The sequence below is a fragment of the Sinocyclocheilus rhinocerous genome, unplaced genomic scaffold, assembly GCF_001515625.1.
Source record: "Sinocyclocheilus rhinocerous isolate Xijiao unplaced genomic scaffold, SAMN03320098_v1.1 scaffold1858, whole genome shotgun sequence".
Taxonomy (NCBI): Eukaryota; Metazoa; Chordata; class Actinopteri; order Cypriniformes; family Cyprinidae; genus Sinocyclocheilus; species Sinocyclocheilus rhinocerous.
The window spans coordinates 956,962-976,911 of record NW_015647052.1 but is presented as its reverse complement, the minus strand read 5'-3'; the positions used below and the strand labels follow the sequence as shown (position 1 = coordinate 976,911).

The 19,950-nt window shown below is 36.8% G+C and overlaps 1 protein-coding gene and 2 pseudogenes across 1 annotated transcript; 1 reads left to right on the top strand and 2 right to left on the bottom strand.

Annotated features, from left to right (window-relative positions):
- The first annotated feature begins 2,549 nt into the window (after positions 1-2,549).
- On the top strand, positions 2,550-6,236 carry LOC107708627 (DNA oxidative demethylase ALKBH2-like; annotated as a pseudogene).
- Positions 6,237-6,941: 705 nt separating this feature from the next.
- Positions 6,942-11,040, bottom strand: LOC107708648 (B-cell CLL/lymphoma 7 protein family member A-like). Its single transcript, XM_016512944.1, has 6 exons — positions 10,772-11,040; positions 9,223-9,304; positions 8,622-8,718; positions 8,009-8,182; positions 7,805-7,902; positions 6,942-7,707 (listed from the first exon to the last, which is right to left on the bottom strand). Exons 1-6 carry the CDS (start codon positions 10,861-10,863, stop codon positions 7,642-7,644), a joined length of 609 nt encoding a protein of 202 aa, XP_016368430.1. The 5' UTR covers positions 10,864-11,040; the 3' UTR covers positions 6,942-7,641.
- On the bottom strand, positions 10,893-18,962 carry LOC107708621 (WD repeat-containing protein 66-like; annotated as a pseudogene).
- Positions 18,963-19,950: the final 988 nt, after the last annotated feature.

Here is a 19,950-nt window from a genome sequence, read left to right as displayed (position 1 = left end):
CCTGATGTTTGTCTGAAAAAAAATAAAAAAATTAATACATTTCTTCCTTCTGTGTTGGACTGGGGGTATTTTTACTCTGCATGTTTCATCTCTAAATGGTAAGGTTTATTTTTGGTCAAATATCTGGTTGTAATCAGTCATTTTGAGTTAACTTAACTTTATTGTAGAGTTAAGCAAGGAGAATGTAACAGTGTATTGTGGTTTCCGTCATTTTGGAAATGTACTAATTAAATATACAATTCTATAAAATGACATTATATAACGTATAATTATTTAAAGTTTGCTTATAAACACTGTAAAACAGCAGGAAGCTCAGCAAGCATCATTATTGTGCAACATTTGATCAACCTGTGAAGTGCAGACGGAAACTGGTGAATATCATGTGTTTATTGTTGTGGTTTCTCAGGTTTGAGCAAAGAGATGCTCTTGTTTCTTTGAAATGGCTCTTTTCAGAAAAGACAGGACAGTAGAGATGTCACACCAGTGCAACTCTATTTACTTTTAGAGAACAATCTAGAAGGTGCAGAAAAGGTTTGGGATAACAGAAGACTTCCAAATGATATGAAACTATAAACTACTCCATCCTCCTCTATAGTTTGTAGCAGTGGCATGTGGGTCTGTATCACTGTGAAATGCTGAAGACTTTAACTATAGCATTAACCATCAGGACACTGGAGTTCACACGCGTAAGTAAAAACATTGTTGGCTACTTTGTCCACAAAAATGGCCACATTTTTTAAAGACATTCCGTAGTTATTTATATTTTATTGTGTCCTGACACTATTTATTTCTTATACTTTTTAAATACTTATACTATTTAATTATAGGGTTATGCGTTTCCAGTTCAAATTAGATATACTGTCTATTTGTTTTTCTTTCTACACATTACAAATGGTCTATCTGAAAGGCAGAAGAATTTGAACAAGGTGAATCCGAAAGCTCAGAGGACACAGTGATGTCTTTTTGGCCCTTCATAGCAGGAGGAGCAACTATTATTATTTTTCTTCTTGTGGTCACGACATGTTGCATTGTGTATAAACGAAAAAGTAAGTATATCAGATCAATTCTGAATAAATTCTAAATATGCAAGGTTTGCATGCTCAGTAAATTAACTTAATTTCTTTCTTTCAGAAACATCAGATCAACCATATTATGCAAACAGCCAGCAGGGTAAGCGCTTTATTTATATTCACAGTAATCGCACAGCTATGATACATGCATGTGACCATTTTCAAGAGCACATGGTCTGATGAAAGTTTTGACTGTTTCAAATTTTAAAAGATCCCGTTTCAAACATTGTCTTTCTCTCTTTGTGATTACAGTTCGAGATGCCAGACAAGATCAAATCATCTATGGTAGGTTTAATGAGTATTTCTTGTTTTACACAAATAGTAGGTTTTAATACTAATATTTGATGTACAGAAAAAATAATTGTATAATAATTCTGTAAGTAAATGTTAAGACGTTGTAATTATTCCCTTTCTGCTGCAGAGAATGATCATGAGTTCAGAAAAAATATCTCCAAAGGGAAAAGTGAGTATATATAGTTATAATATATATATAATTATAAATAAATATGTAATAAATAAATCCTGAATTACTTTCATTATTATTATTATAGCACTACTTATTTATTTAATTTTATTTTTTGCAGGACCGTTTTCGTCAGTTTACATCAATAGGCCTGAAAATAAGGTTGCAATTTATGTGAACAGTGCAGCACAAGCAGATGAGACGAATGCAAACAGCACCGATAATGATTATGAAAATGTGGAGTAGTCTGCTAAGAAGACATGACTGTAGTTCTAAATTCTTCATTCTGTTTTTCATTCATTGTCTTTTGTGCACACTACTAACTTAAGTGGATTAATGATATAAATAAATACATTTTACCATTTCAGCCTTATTCAGGTAATACACATGAACAGAAAATAATATATGGAAGTTATAATGGAATGATCTGTGACCATTTAGGATCATAAAACCTTTTAGGATGACAAAGTCTTTGTAGTAGTATATTTGACTAACATTGTATTTGTCAAAAATGGCAGTGTCTTCTTCACAACAGTGAATAAAATCTTGCACTTTTGAAATGGTCCTCTTTGCAAACTCTGTTTAGTTAAATAGGCCTATAGCCATAGTGATGGGTGTCCACAGTTCTGAATAGTTATCACAATTTGTTTACTGGTAAGTTTGATCATTAAAAATTGTGATTCTAACACTTAGGCATAATGTTATTTTACAGATACGTCATACTTGTTGATACTTCATACAATTTTTTTTTTCCAATAGCAATACGAGGTTAATGTAAATACCTATTTTATTGTGGCTGTTGTTCTCACTTTTAATTTTTTAAACTTTTAAACATAAAACGTAAAACGTAGCTACGTTTGGCCTGTTTGGGCTCCGTATTTCCACTCGCAGACATAGCATAATGTTTGTTTTCATGGATTTCCTAGTTACTCACTGTACGAGAGGTCTTGGTTAGACATATGTAACCATAGAAAAGTAAAGTACTGTATATCACGTGACATCGGTAGTAACGCGGACGTACATTTCCGGAGGTGTGCCTCCCGCGAATGCTGGAAGTAAAAAAAAAATGGGATAGAATTCGAACATTAAAGTATTTAGTGTGGGTGGTTTATATAAACATAAACGCAACCCAGGTAAGAGACTCTACTGAATCTTTCCCCAAAGTTAGTTAGATAATGCACGTGCATAAACGAAGATCCGGGCTGTGCTGCCTCTTTTCACGTGTTACTAACCACCCACCAAAGCATTGATAACAAACCCTAGTGCACTACTCATGGTTTGCTGTCAACTGTATTTTGCTGTCAAAATATGCATGATATATAGATAGAAGTTTGTGGGAACCATACCTGTATTAAAACAATTATTTCATATGTACTGTGTCAATTGTGGTTCAGTGAAGTTGACATTTAAAAGTGGTTTAGAAAATAGAACCAGACAGTCTGAGAAACGTTTTTTCTGTTTTGTCCGACAGGTGTTTAGATGAGTAAGTTTGTAATTCGGCGCAGAAAAAGATCAGCCGTTGAGGCAGATGAATGGAAAACAGAGGAACCGTTCAAGAAATACAAAGAGGAGTGTGAGGTGGAAGAGGAGTTTTCCCAGCCCATCCCCTGGCAGAAGATTGAGGCAGAGGGATTGGACTGTGACTGCAGTTTGCTATTTGACAAAGAGGAGGCTGATCACCTTTTCAACCAGCTAGAAGACGAGGTGGAGTATTTTACATGTATTGAAGACACTTATATCATGTACATTGCTGTTCAGAAGTTTGGGTTCAGTAAGATTTTCTATTGTTCTTGAAAGAAGTCTCTTAAGTTCACCAAGGCGGCTTTTATTTGGTAAAAAATACATTAATAACAGTAATATTGTTAATTATTACAAATTAAAAGAACTAGTCTGTTTTAATATATTTTAAAGGGACCTAGTATGCCCCTTTTTACAAGATGTAATATAAGTCTCAGGTGTGTGTGTGTGTGTGTGGTGGGTTATTTGTGTGATTATATAAGCACGCGCACAGAAAGCGGCTGTCACACGGCATGTGAGTACTAAACTAAGTTCTCTTTCATGTCTTATTGCACTTAAACTGTCAAATACACAGAAGTTTATGTTTAAAACACACACAAGTTACAAAAACACAGTCGGTTATGTCTGTGAAGGTAACCAGCTGGGATACTCCACATGATGGAGATTTTGACAGCTGTGTGTGTATTTAACAATAAAGGCACAGGCAGAACTGATCGCAGAACTGGGATCGCACGGGCGCGGCCGAGAGAGCGCTTCTGTGTGTCATTCAGCGTGATTCCGCCTGTCTATCCCACCTTCACTTACTGCAATCGATAACAAATTGTGATTGGATGGTAATTTTGTCCTACGACAAGCTTAGCTTAGTTACCTTTGATTAGGCTGTTCTCGCGTGACAGAACACTTCTACTACTTGCTCTGATCAACCAGTCGTAAAGAAATTTGGAAATACGGGACAAAACATGATTTTTTTCAAAATAAGTCGGGACACTAAAAATAGAGCTGAAATATGGGACTGTCCTGGGAAAAACGGGATGTCTGGTCACTCTACCCACAGATCATTTATTATATCATTTTGAAAATGCCCATTTTGAGTGGAAGCAGAAACGCACTGTTTTCGTGTTTGTATCTTTAAATGCAAATGAGCTGCTGCTCCCCACCCCTTTACAGCTTGTACCTCAAATACTCTGCCAAAAAACATCTGTTTGGTTTTGATAATCATGTATATTGCGCTGAAATCATGCGTTTTAAATCCATATCAGTGTAAACTTCAGTTTAGTGTTTTCTGAGCGCACACATCCGAAGCACGCACACAGAAAGCGGCTGTCACACGGCATGTGAGTACTAAACTAAGTTCTCTTTCATGTCTTATTGCACTTAAACTTTCAAATACACAGAAGTTTATGTTTAAAACACACAAGTTACAAAAACACAGTCGGTTATGTCTGTGAAGGTAAACAGCTGGGAAAGAAATCGCATGTTTATATTAGATCTGCGTATATTGAGTGACAGCAGCGCCGTGAGTGGGAAAAGTGCAAATTAAGGGGAGGTGATATTATATTAAGATCCCCTTCCTGCATCACTAGGGGAGCGAAATCTGAGCGGCTCGTTTTTTCACATGCTTGCCGAGAAAGGCTTACCAAAACAAAGTTACTGGGTTGTCCTTTTTCACGTTTTCTGGGTTAGTAGATGCACCGGGGACCCGATTATAGCACTTAAATGCGGAAAAAATCAGATTTTCATGATATGTCCCCTTTAAAATATCGTTTATTCCTTTGATTACAAAGCTGAATATTTAGCAGTCATTACTCCAGTCTTCAGTGTCACATGATCCTTCAGAAATCATTCAAATATGCTGATTTGATGCTCAAAAAACTTATTATTATTATCAGTGTTGAAAACAGTACTTCTAATATTTTTGTGGAAACCTTGATACTTTTTTTCAGGATTCTTTGATGTAGTTCAACAGCATTTATTTGAAATAGAAATATTTTGTAACATTATAAGTCTTTGTCACTTTTAATCAATTTAATGAGTCCTTGCTGAATAAAAGTATAATTTTTTTAAACTGACCCCAAACTTTAGAACGGTAGTGTATATTGGCGTTACAGATACAGGAAACATACATGATGTTATCATGTTAAACAATCTAACTTCATTATTATACTTGTATCATATGCTGTGAGCTATATTAATATAGCACTGAATCCTGTTGTTGTTTGGATGGTGATTGTAATAGTGTCCAATGTTTGAAATGTTTTGTTTCCATTTTCTCTGAAGGTGACAAAGCTAAACTACAAGTGTATGGAAAGTCATACAGTGTTCCAAGGAAGCAAGCAACATACGGCGACGAAGGACTGATGTACTCTTTCTCTGGAGTCCATCTCCTGGCTAAACCATGGACTCCCACTTTGGAACACATTCGAGATGCTGTTACGAAGGCAACAGGCCATACGTTCAACTTTGTTTTGATAAACAGGTAATTTAACTGTCTGCTATTGACATGGACATGACTGTCCTCCCCATGAACCTGAAGAGGTGCATTGCATAACATAGAAAAAATGTTCTTTCAAAGTGAGGAAAGTATGTTTTTGGTTTGCGTTTGCACCATCAGATATAATGATGGTCGTGATCACATTGGAGAGCATCGGGATGATGACGGGAACTCGATCCTGCCTGCCCTATTGCCTCTGTATCTCTAGGGGCTGCCCGTGACTTCATTTTCCGACATAAGGATGCGCGAACTGGTTCTAGCAAACGTCAGATTGAGCCTGTGAAGCTGGAGCTGGCTCACGGGAGTCTACTGCTCATGAACTATCCCACAAACACATACTGGTATCACAGTCTTCCAGTCAGAAAAAAGGTCAAAATGCCACGCATCAACCTCACTTTCAGACGCATAGTGAAAAACAAATAGAAAACTGGCATTAAAATAGAGTGATTGTTTTTTTTAGCATCTTGACAGGTATTACTGTAGGCCATGTCAGTTGTTCTTCCACAACACATGTGAAAGTTGTGTAAGCTAGTGAGCATTTCTCATATCATCACATCCAATCTGCAATGAATCCTTGTTGGGTTTTAGCACATTCAGACATCTCTTGCACACTACATTATCAGTTCGTTTTAACTGTTTCACTTTATTTTCACATCTTCATGTTATGATTTATTAGTCATTAAACTAGTCTTTAAACTCATGTGCAGTAAAATTTGTACTACAATCTCAGGAAATCAAGCTCATCTTTGCTATTCATAGCAAATTCAGGTTTGATTTTTAACAAAATGCACTTTCAAGAGTATTCAAAGGAAATATTATTTTATTTTTATTTTTTAGAAAACCAATAAACTACATGTGGAATAAATAGGTTAGACACATCCATAGCTCTGTACAAGACATTTCTATTATAGACTGGGAAAGAGAAAAAAAAACAATATGATCCCAATGAATACATTTTGCTAAAAGTTTTAAAGATTGAACTACAGAAGGCAATAGTTTGGCGAAATACTGTGGCAAAAACATAAGGGTAGCAAAAACGTAATCGTATAAATATATACATTTTATTTTTCAAGCATACATAGAGTAATTTTGAGAAAGTCATACTTAGTGTTCACATTCCAGCACTGCTGGTCTGAGTATGAGGTATTCACACAGCTGTCTACCCATAACCTGCCTGTGTTACAATCTAATCAGTCACGTTTTTCCTTGGACGACGACACATGTGGTCAGTACAGTTGCTGCTAAAAGGAACAGTTATTTGTGAATTTGACGTATTAAAATTATGTTATTATTGTATCCCTTGTGTACATTTGAAGGTTGTAGTGCTGTTGAAATGGCAACCAGCATTTCAAAGCTTGGTTTGAACACCAGTTTGAGCATTAGTGAAAATGAACAGTTGTGGCTTACTTGACTTTAAAGAGAGAGAGAGAACCAAAATGTGGGCACTTGGAGAAGTGTGTAGACAGGCAAGACAAGACAAAAAACAAACAAAAAAACATTCCTTTCCTCAGTAACACAAAAGTACTCAACCAAGCAGGGCCTATGCTACAAGCTATGATCTTCACAGGAGAAGTTGAATAACTTGTGACTAGTACCATTTGCATTTTTTTAATATTTAGCTACTTATGGTGAAATCTCACTAAACTACAGCAGCAGAAATCAGTTACTTTCAGCGTGATTTTAAAAACAGTGTGTTGACCTTCCTGAGTGAACTAGAAAAGGTGAGTGATAAATTCTTTTTTTTTTAAATTGCAAGTGGCAGTTGATATCAATGCCAATTTGTAAAAGCTATGGCAGTTCCAGTGCCGTTTCAATTGACAATACTTATCTTAGCAAAAGAAATAGCATGTAGTGATTGTAGGGCAGCATGAACTGTTTTAGGATCAGTACACACAATTTCTCACAGCTTGATTCATTACCTTTACTCATACAATGATGATCCAATCATGCCCTCTACACTAAAAATGACCACAACAGACAGGTTTTCTGGATTAAAGTGAATATATGAGAGTGTAGAACTGAAGAAAACCTCCTATGTTGTGATGTGTTTCAGGATAAGAGACGGGGATCGCAAATGCCTGACAGCTGGGAGAAGATAGTTAACTTTCTTCAGAGGAAGAATCGGTTTTCCCTTTTTTGCTTGGGGGAGCACCATCATCCAATTCCTTCAAAAGAAACCATTAAGTTGGTTATAAAGCAGAAAACACAGCTGGTATATATAAACTTTTTTTTTTATTCTTTTTTTTAGCTGTAAGCATGTACCTGGGCTGAGTTGGAAGAGTCTAAAAAGTGCTCTGAATCCCCCTGTGACTTGCTGTCCCTTTTGGCTGTTATAGAACCTGATGAGCAGTGGTTTTGTTCTGAAAATAAAGAAGTGCTATTAGAGAGCCCCAAAAATCCCAACAGCTCAGACAGATAGAGAAAAGAGGACAATGATTTCGTAGAGGCCTCACTGCAGTGACTAACCACTCTTATGATCCTGAACAGATGAAGGCTGCTTGGAAGGATATTGGTCACTTTTCAAGTCATTGCTGTCATTCTGAGAAGCTGCCATGGGTTCAGGTGCAGGACTAGTGTTGTTGCTGGTCTCTTGCTTCAGTGGGGAGGAGTCTACAATGGAGCTCTGGTTACTGTTATCGTCTGTATGTGGAAAACAGAAACACGATTAAAAGGGTGTTGCAAATGATTTGAGAAATGCTTGGAAAAACTTTCAAGCAGTATATGACTGTTAATAGATGGTTACAAGATAGAATAGTAATTGACCAATTAATGTGTAGTAAAACAGTTTCATCAACCCCCTCTATTGGTTAAGAAGGATAACGGCCCATTGAAATCCATTAATAATAATAATAATTAAAAATGAATAATTGACGTGAAATTACAGGTCATTTCTGGCATACTTTAAATATTGCAGAAATCCCTATTAGATCAAATGTTTATGAATCACAAAGATCACAATTTGGTTTAAAAACCACTATAAATTACAATAATCGCCAAATAACATAGCCTAAAAAACACTGTCTGAGGATTATTTTGAGATGTGATTGGAGTCTGATAACTGTCAGGTCTACAGCATTACCATGCATATCCATCATTCCAGGAGAAGAGCTGTTCTCAGGGGTCGTGACCTCAGAGCCATATTTGTCATCTTTGCCTTTCTTCTTGTTTTTGTTCTTCTGTGTGACAGAAATAAGTGCATTGTCAAATGCAAATTTTTTTTTTTTTTTTTTGCAATTAAACCATGAGGAGAATAATGAACCAATTAACAAAATCTAAAAGATATAGTGTAGAATAATATTGGCTTTGTGTGTGTGATGCTACAACTAAAACGTTTAATGATCTGGGCCACCAACACACACACACACACACACACACACACACACAGACACAAAGATTTGGCACTAGTAACCTCAATGCCACTATGACTTTACCTTTACTAATTTAAAAATAAAGTAAAACAAATATATTTCAAAAAATCATTATATCATGATATTTTACCTCAAAATATTGTATCAATATTCCAATGCCAATAATCAATATTTTAGTATTGTTTTTTTATTCATTTTTGGGAACAAGAGATTTATCTGTTATATTGGCCATAACATGAAAATAATTATTGGGCAATCAGTATCAACCAGAATTGCAATAACAGTATATTATGGTGATTAAAGTTCACTTACATCATCTGACTTGGGCTCTGTCACTGGTACCCACTTGTAGATTCGCAGTGACGTGTCTCCAACAGTCACCCATTTCTTCTCCCTGGAGATGCATGTCATTGTTAGATATCAAAGACAAGACCGAAAACAAATGAGTTTAAAAAGGGATTAATTATTTCAACATTTAAATTTATAGGCATCTCTGCAGAAGTATTTATTGTGCAATATTTCCAGAATATGCAATACAGCTGGTAACATATCGTCACCTTGGAATTATAAGGTTCTATCTGCCATTTTTGTCAAAATTGAGTTTTCACATATTCTTATTCTGACAACTTATTTACATTATGTGATGTTTTTTTTTTAAAGTTGTGTACATTTTGGGACTGATGTATGAAAGAGACTTGTTCCACATATCACTATATGGAATGCAAAAAAAGCTCAATATCTCGAAACTGCTCAGAATGCAGACAGAACCTTATAATTCCAAGGCGAGGATATCAACAAGGCACCTATACTTTTTTGCTATAAATATACAAATTTTAAAGTGAGGTCAAGTCTTTCTGCAATACTGTACTTTGTGGAGACTGAATGGTTGTGTAGAACAATACTAGTTATCGTAATTACATTTACAATTTTAAAATCATTTTACTAGGTCAAATATTAGGACAGTCAAAAGTTCATTCACACTTGTGTTACCAAAATAATCATTATTTACTCTTTGGATAATTTGTATACGTTTAGTAATATACTGATGTTGTGGTTATTGTTAATCTCATGACTTTTCTGTTGTAAAATGTATTTTAATTTAAGCTGCACTAAGTTTAAGCAAAATGTTCAGCAGTCCCCGGACAAGTGTGAAAGTGGAGGCGAAGCTGAAGCGCCGCGCTGAGTTTAAAACCCCGCGCGTGGATAAAACTTCTCACGCACCGTCGCTCAGAAGCGCGGGTCACTCACTCTCAGATGAGGTGAACAAGTCAAACGTCCGTTCAGCGGCACTTTTTGCTCGGTACGGATGTATGACTATAAAAAGCATTGTGATTTAAGTTGCACTAAAGTTTAAGCAAAATGTTTAGGAGTGTGAAAGTGGAGGCGAAGCTCGAGCTCCGCGCTGAGTTTAAAGCCCCGCGCGTGGATAAAACTCTTCTCACGCGCCGTTGCTCAGGAGCGCGAGTCACTCGCTCTCAGATGAGATGAACGAGTCAAACATCCGTTCAGCGGCACTTTTTGTTCGGTACGGATGCATGACTCGAGTTCCTCATGTCAGCCCGTTCGGTTACTATTCAGCCGGCATTACAGGCTCAAACAGCAAAGCCTTCATGTGACTGCAACGAAATGGCTTCTAGGTTCAACCCACATAAAAAATTTAATGGAAGAAAAATGCGATCTACATTTTTCCTAACTAATTTTTAAAAAGCCGACAAAAAGAGCAGCCGCGCGAAGAAACAGCACATCTGACTGAAATTGGAGTGGAATAAACGCTCTCTTTACTTTCATTTCATTGTTTCTCGTTGTCTCTCCTCCCCCACAGGCTGTCTGTACTCTTCGTTAACTGTAGACGCTCTCTTACCATTTCCGCACTTTTTCAATTGCAGCCATAACCCGCTTGATGTCATCTTTCGCCCTGCTCCGCGTCTCCGCTCGAACCGACCTGCCCGACATTACTGCTGTTGGTAAAATATCTTTTTGCTCGCTGCCTGTTTAGACACAATGCGAATGCACACCGCACAGGAGAGAGGCGGGGTTTGTGCGCCTGCGCTGAAGCCAAATGCCCTGGAAGCAAGCAAGAGAAACACGGTCAATGCGGGTACGCGTTTCGCTCTTTTGTTTAGCGAACAGAGCAATGAAAACGATATTTTAACAGATTGTTGAGTGAGACTAACAAATCGAAACGATGACTACGACAGCCACACACGTGTCTGGAAAAAAACAGACTGACAATCGACAGTAGGTTGGCAAACAACAACGTTTATTTCCGTGTGATCTGATATCTGCGTTTCAGAAAAGTGTTAAACACTCAAATATGAAAATACACCGAAGCAACAGCTTAGTAACCGCAAAAAATACTGTTCTACTAGACAGGCTATAAATCAAACATTATTTGATTGCATACATTATTAGTTTCAGAAAGGTTCAGATGTTATAGATGGTGCCCATGTTCTTGAGGAAGTTCCTGGGTGGCTGCAGAAACCCCCAAGATATCTGTGGCGAATGTCTCCATGCTGATTTCAGGGGGTAGCGCTCTCTCTAAAAGAGATCCTGTGTGGGACAGACCGACATGGGACAGATTAAAACATTGGTAGGCTATATTTTAAAATTCACTAGGAATTTTTTTTGGCCAAACATTCCTTGACATTAAGAAGTTATTCAAATTCTGTGATGGTCATACAGTACAGATGACACATATTATGTCATCTGCAAAGACAAGCTACACTTTTTCATGCACATTTATCTGATCACTCGAAACCCCAAACCACCCCGTTATCAGGTACAGGTTCCAGGTCCAAGTCTCTAATCCTTTTCAAGTGAGACTACTATCTCAACAGCTGTTTATGAGCACTGTTCATTTCATGAACCTGGAAACGCTGACACGTGTCGTCAGACCTAGCATTCAGGCAGTAAGCCATCAAATTTGTCCATCAGTATGGTGGTTCGCAGGACTTCTGCATACCTGTGCAACTGCCTCCCTCTGCACTAATACCTAAAAGAGTTGTAAAACATTCAGCCAAGTCATCCTCGGTCATATGTTCACCTGAAATGAACATACAAGTAGTTCCTATTCTAGCCAAAGTCTTTCTCTGTTAATTATAATAATTCTTTCTCTGGTATCTCATATGCAAGTTAACACATGTAAAGTACTGATAAAACTCATGAAAATGTATTTACCTCTAGCCTGCAGTAACTCCAGCAGTTCATCCCTGTCAATAGTTTATCAGCTCCCCCTCGTCTGGCTTTCCAAGCACCTGAAAGGCATTGCACAGCTCCTGTCTGGAAATGCCAGAGGCAGGTCTGTGGTTGACATACAGTTTTATGTACTCCTCCAAATCGATGTCCATCACATAAATTCTGGTTTCAGCATAGCGGATGAACTTCACCTCATTTTGCATGTCTTCGTGCTTCAACAAAACAGAACAACCATGTGTTTGACAAAAGATTGAGTGGTAGTCCACATATCGATGACAGATCTGTGTGGTAGACTCAACTGGTGATTGCAACAATGCTCGTACCTCTTGCTCTGTGGGATAGAAGCCAAGCGCTCTCATTAAGAAGGGCACATCAGCTAGAGGGATGCGTGTGGACACAAGTCGTGTTTCCATGGTGTCAAGGTCCTGATTCTGTAGTTGACCGTAGTAAAAAATCCTCCATTTCCTAAAGGACAAATCATAACATTTGCTCTCTACTGGCATCATGAAACTAATTATTAGAATGAAATTAGGTAAATGCTGAAAAACTGCTACAAAAAGTAATTTTTGACCTGCACATGGGACAATGAGAAAAAAGAAAGCATTAGAACAGAGATCTCAAACCAAGAAGAGCTGTCCATCTCGTCCTCCCTCCAGAATATTGTAGAAGGGCAGCATGTCCTTCCCTTCTAGAGCAGCTGATGCCTCTAATGATAATGATGATTCGAATGAGTGAAAAGCAGAAGCTAATTCTGTGACGACAGAACTGTGAGGTGGCAAACACAATAAGCTGTACATAGTTACAATTTCAAGCATGTGTCCAAACTATCCTAAAAAAAACCTTTTTTAATTCATTATTATACAACTATTATACTACACACGCATTTTATGACCTCATATTAAATTAGCAACTATTTGATATATTATGACTTAGTTGACTAGTCAACTGCAAAAACCAGTGGACTTCTGCATGGGATGCATGTTCTCCAAACTTACGACAAACTGAGCTCCCATGAAAAGACAGTGCAGTCCTGTCCTCCAGCAGTAAAAGCATATCTACCATCATATGAGCAAGCCAGAGTTGACACACTTGTTGAGTGGCAGATCATTGCAAAGGACTTGTGAGGGTTTCCATCCAGAGGCAGAATCTGAATGTCAACCTACATCAAAGAGAGAAAACAGGAATGAAAAGGAGATTTAAATAATTAAATCATAGTAAAGGCAATAAAACTGGCATGATGGCTCATGCTGATACAATGTGATCAGTACAGAAGAGTAATTAATATCAAATGCATGGTTTGTTTATGAGGACTGAAACACTTTATACCTTACCTTGTGTTATATATGCCATGTAACGAGAATTAGGGTCGCCATCCTTAGATGCAGGTAGAATGGCCATCTTTTTCACTGGAGAACCATAAGAGGGCCCGAAGACTGTTTTTCTGTGCAAAGCACACTATCATGAACAGATATACAAAATCTGAAAAAAAAAAAATTTTTTAAATGACTTAATTTTGAATTTTCAAGAGATTAGAAAAAGGAAATTCTTTGATCTGCAGAGCAACTATGAAAACTGGTTAACAATATAGTAGACTGAAAAAATTATTTCATTAAATTCAGTTCTGTTCATATCAGCATAAAATAATATAACTAAAATATAAATAACATTCCCTTACTTTCTCACTCAGTATGCCAGTAGGTGGCAACCAGTGATCATCTTTATGAGTAAGTCATTGAATCATTCACTCTAATCGATTCGTTCAAACATACTGTTCATTCAGGAACGAAATTGTATCTTTCACTCAACCTATTCCTTGAAAACGCTCATTCATTTAGGAACAAAACACTGCTGTGGCTTTGTTTGTAAATATTTCCATAGGCACAGTAAAAACAGACAGTAACTAGCAATATTCTGCTAGTTTTTATTTTAATCCCACCTAGAGCATAAACTGATTTACAGATCTGTTATCCTAACCCAATTCAATAAATAATAATACTATCCAATAGTTAAGGTTTAGAATGTTAAAGAGGGCCATTTCATTTTCCTATTACCTGTTTATATTGTGTTTACCCTAGCTATGCATAATGTAATATATATTATTCAGTGTGTTTTACTTTAAAAATCCAAGCAATAAAATCAGATAATTTTTTTCCCTTTTGGTTGACAGCCTATTTAATTATTTTGAGCTTCAGGAAACCTGTAAATCCACTGACCTTTAAATTAGTATTACCTCACTTAACATGAAATAATTTCCCTTCACTTATGGATGATGACAAATGTACTTAGGATCAATCTTCTATTCCTTTGACCGTAGTCATAACAGAGATGTTTATCTTAACAGAATTACTAACTTATTTCCCTTTTGGATCAGAAGAATGTCATATTAATAAAATATCCTTAAATCCCATTCTATTATCCAATGTGAGGTTTGTGTATTAATTTTTTCCATTTTAGTTTCTCTACGAATCACTTTGAGACAGAATAGTTTGGCTTTTGGTTCATTTGAAATTATGCAAACAAATCAACCAGATTGCTGTTATTTCAGTGCTATTTCTATTTGTTCTACCTATAGGAAAACTGCAAACCTGCACATTTTGGAGGTAGCATTGAAGAGCTTCATCTTATACAGGTTGGAAGCTGTAAGGAGGAAGTGTTCGGGTGTCAGAGGAGGATACCACACCATGCAAGTGGGCACAGCACTTTGCTCAATACGATCAAAACTCACGATTTCACCACTGGTCTGCAGATCATACTCCACCTGTTCAGAACAGACAGGATAGATGTGATACGTTTAACACAGTTCAACAAGATAAACACATACTAAGGCAGCAAGATCATACAGGAACACAGGGACTCACCAGCATGCGATCCATGCCAAGAGAGAGGAGGCGAGGCTGACTGTTGTCTAAATCCACTCCAAACAGCAGGCCCTGAATGGGTTTATAATGCGAGTGGTGCCTGCCTTGGTACTTCCAAATCTCCTGGGTCCCCTCTTTACACCGACGGAGCAATATCACAGCTTTTCCAGTGTCCTGAAATAAGAAAAATACATATAGGAAATATAGATCTCTTTACGCTCACAATCCCAAACCTTAATGGTGCCACTGTGGCTGCCCATAGCTACTAGTGGCTGTTTAGGATGGCAGGCAACTGCTTCCAGAGGTTCTGCATGTTCCTTCAGAAGGGTCTGTGGAACATTTCTCTGTGCATAAACATGTACTGCAGTTGCATGAGTTTCTGTAAATGGAAGGAGAGAAACATTTTATTGCATTATAGAGAGTTTACAATTGAATGATGTTGCCACTATATGCCTGCCTTCAAATGGTAGTATAAACAGATGAAAATTAATAGTATGGTTAATACCATACTTTAAAGAAATTAAAATTCTGACATCATGTACTACCCCCTCATGTTGTTCCAAACCTTTGTGAATTACCGTCATCTGTGGAACACAAAAGAAGATATTTTGAGAATGTCTCAGTGTTTTTGTCCATACAAATGGAAGTCAATGGTCACCAAAACTTTTGGTTACCAACATTCTTCAAAATATCTACTTTTATGTTCAGCAGAAAAAGTTATACAGATTTGGAATGACATTCTGGTGAGTAAATGATAAGCAGAATTGTATTCGTATTCCCCTTTACGCATACTCACTGACTAAATTGAATATCTAAATGTACTTTTTTTTTTTACATGGATGGGTGCATCCAATCTAAGCACCGCACTCTTGTTATCAGTTTTAGCTTTTAACTGAGGACTTGAAATGCATCATATTGCTGAGGTATGTGTAAAAATATAATAATGAGAACTTTCTTCAAAATATCTTTTAAATAAATGCTAATTCAGTGAAGGAAAGTTTTTTTTCTAAAAGGTTTTTAAATATTCTTTTCATATAGAATAATTCATATTTATTATCCTGACTTGCACATAAAATACACACACACACAAAAAAAGCATTATTTTATTATGGCACATTTATCATAATGAATCTGAGTCCCTCACCTTATGACAAATGGCTTGGCATCCAGTGTGCAGTCTTTTGGATATCCCAGGCCGCTAATGGAGGGCTTTTCTTTGGAAAAGGAGATGGATCTGATGGGATCCAAGCTAAACTCATTGTACACGTTGATGAGCTTGAGATTTCTATCATAGAATTTGATGTGGCCATTCACATCGCCTGTTACTATAAAACTTGACAGTATACACATAATATAATTGCATAAAATAATGTCAGACAGGATCAACATCAAATGGATAGCAAAGTGTAGCACAGCAGGTGAAAATGAAATAGGCTTTAGGAATTTATTTGAAAAATCCTAATGCACTCATTTGCCATATACTGTATCTACTGTATGTGTCATATATACCTGTCAGTCAAAGTCAGTACAGTGATTGCTTCCTTCTGGAGAGGCACAAGTTTTATGGCTTTCCTCTCTACTGGTTGATGAGAGACAGATTCAGTCTGCTTGTCCCAGAGAACTATATTCCCAGCAGAGGTGGCTGTAAAAGCCTGCACACCATCGTAGTGGAAGATGGACTGGCTCAGGGAACCTAGCACCATATTGAAGGTCTGAATGGGGACAGATTTGCAAGAGGTCAATGCCAAAGGCAGAGAAGAATAACATCACAACAGCACAAAAATTCAGTCTGATGAAAGATTCTTCTTCCAACCTGGTCAGTAATTTCAGGAACTGAGTATTCCAGATGTCCCCTTTCCTGAGCAGCAGAATGCATTATTATATACAAAGACAACTAAACTAGTAAATCAGTAATGTAAATAATTAATTAATTCCTACCCAGTTGTAGAAGAGAACCTGAGTGCCGCTGTTGCTGACCAACTGTGTGTTGTCAGAGGGATTGAAAAGTATTTGATTCTGGGAAAACATGGAAAAAGTTTATTTAATATTTGATGTGACAAGCAGTATTCCTAAATAAACAATAAATGTGGAATTAAGACATTGTTGTTCTACAACCCTCTATGTGTTGCCTCTGTGTATTAACCACATCAACACACAATTTTGCAACATACCTGGCAACCATATTTTGGGCTGAGGTCAACTTAACATTCTGGGCTTTCACTTTCATCTGTCCAGGTCCAAACACACACTCGCTGCCTGAAACACAGAAAAAAAGTACACAGACCAGTGTATTTGTAGCCTGTAATAATATTCTGTTATTTCATTTGATCTTTTTACTGCAATCATCTTTGTTAAGCACATTTCACTTAATAGAATAGATGTTGAGAATACCAGACTCCTCATTCATTTAAGATGACAATAGGATATCTACAGTGAGTGTATGTAAAAATATGATAGATAATATAAAATGTTAGGTTTCAGACCTGTGCTGCTCCAGCTCCAACAGTCGCTAGATATTTTGAATCCTTTTGATAGTGCCAAGGCAGAAACTCCTCCCTCTGGATGACAGTCAAGCAATGTCCGCACAGTAATCCTGCAACATGTTATGGATTGGAATGAAATGAAAATTCACCCTGTCTATTTTGTAAATGCATGTTATAGATCCTATTGTGAATGACACATAATTTTGACCTCATAATTCTTAATCAAAATGTCATAGCTTGATTTTAGGGTGAAACGACAGACTTCTCTCTGATGACATATGCCAGACTTATCCAATCATTTAGTCAGCCTAAACCCCACCCCTTTCTTACAATCAACTGCAAGCTTGCATTCAGCCAATTTGCCTCCATCCAATTAACAACCGATGGATAGAACCAAGTCCAGCCCAACATTTTTTTCTTTTTGATAATCTTTTTAACTTGGATGTATGTCACAATACAGGGGAAAAGACTTGTTGCTACTTCCGTTTCATTGCAACTTTAACAGGTTTTTGGAAAACATATTCGAGACCATTAAGCAGATTTACAAAAACGATATTAATGGAATGTACAATATTTGGGTCAGTGTTACCCCGTATAAGCATCCCATATGATAACTAGACTGTCTTGGCCCATGTCAGCTGTCACAAGCCAGCGTCTGTCTTCACTAGCACACAAACAGGTGATTGGACTGCAGTGGCCTTGTAGACACCGAGCAGCACATAAATAACATGTTTACAATAAGATTTTATGCTTTAGGTTACATTTACTTTATTGTCATTTACTTCCTTAGTTCATAGATAGCCATATGAGCCTCTTACTTGTAACAGATGCTGAGAATTTGACGTGTGATCATACATGACAGCAACATGAGCACAAATATACAAGATGACAAGTCTGTCTTCATCCTGCAGGCTGAGAACAGGTAGAGTTTGATTCATCCCATAAGCCCATTCAAGGACCTGCAAGTGCAAAGCACAAAGATTTAGATAAAGGTGTGAGTAAACTGAGGTTTAGTTATAGCATTAATACGTTTTTGCTTTTTGACAATAATTGAATTTTTACTTCACAAGATCATTATAGTTTCTTGAATAGTATTGTTAGTTCCTAAAGCAAACTCTCATGCATATTATATGACTTCTTATCATTGTGAAACATTAAAAAAAAATGTTTAAAGACACTGTGACATAACATTGCAATTGCATTGTGGACGAATTAATTAAAGGTAATTAAATGGGTAATTTGATCAAATCATTACCACAGGGTGGGTTTTGGTTGTGGTCTCTTTGGGAATGACAGACAGTGATGTGGCTGTGTAAACTTGTGAATCCGCAGTATTCTCCCGCAGACTGTAGAGTTCACTTCTTCCTTGTTCAACCTCTCGTGCTCCTTCTTCTTCATCTTCGTCATGTAATTCTTTCTCTACCTGATTGTCCTCTGTGTTTTTCTGCTCACCCGCGTCTTCAGTTTCAGCATCTGTCCTGTCAGACGCAGTAGATGTCCTGTTTGTCGTTGACATTACTCGTTGTGACTTGTGAGAGGAAAAGCTGGAGAATAACAACCAGATTCACGATGTTACAGATGGAACCACCAGAATCTCTGCGCGTGTCGGTTAGCCAGGCTACTTTAGACTGTGCAGTCGAAAACATTACCTATTCCAAAGGTCTGTTTTTAAAAAGTTTAAATTTGAGTAATAGGCGAACATAAGTGCAATAATACTTGTAATCTTACCAATACAAATGTCTCTAGTTGTTCTTTACTTATCCAGTCTAATTAATACCCACGCATAACGTTGCTAAGACACGGTCACATGTGATCCTTCGTAAGAGGCGGGTTGAAGACCGCAGTAAAGATAGTTTGCGGTTTGATATTCAGATTTCTTTTGGCTATAAATACGCAGTGCGCTGTCATAGACATGCAAATAATACCGAATATCATTCTCCATGATTTGTGTACTGAAAATAGAGTGAAATAGTAGGAAAATGTATCAGTATAAATGTATAAAACACTTGTGCTGTTTAATATTTCTAAGGAAAATATATTTTTTCAGGATTTTTTTTGTGAATAGAAAATTGAAAATAACAGTATTTTTTAAATTTGTATTTTAATGCATCCTTTCTGAACAGAGTAGCTAGCCTATTCAATTCTTTTAAAAATAAACGGTTAAACTTTTGAACGGTGGTGTGTATTTGTCAGTTTTTAGACTTTTGGGCTAAATGTTAACAGCAAAACAGTTATGAAACACTAAACCGTTTTTGAATAAGCAAATAAATATTTATAATATATCTAAACATATATAAACATTGCTAGAGTTTCACTACTAGTACTTGTAATATTTAAAAGTGAATAAATTAGCCCTAATTTCCATATAATTGGCAATATCCAGTTTATTATAAGTGTGCTTCTTCACTATCAAATGTATCTGAATTTTTTATTTGTTTCTCTTCACAAAATGTACAAAAGTGAACTCAGTTTACCCAACTGCTGTCAATCAATGAAGTATGTAT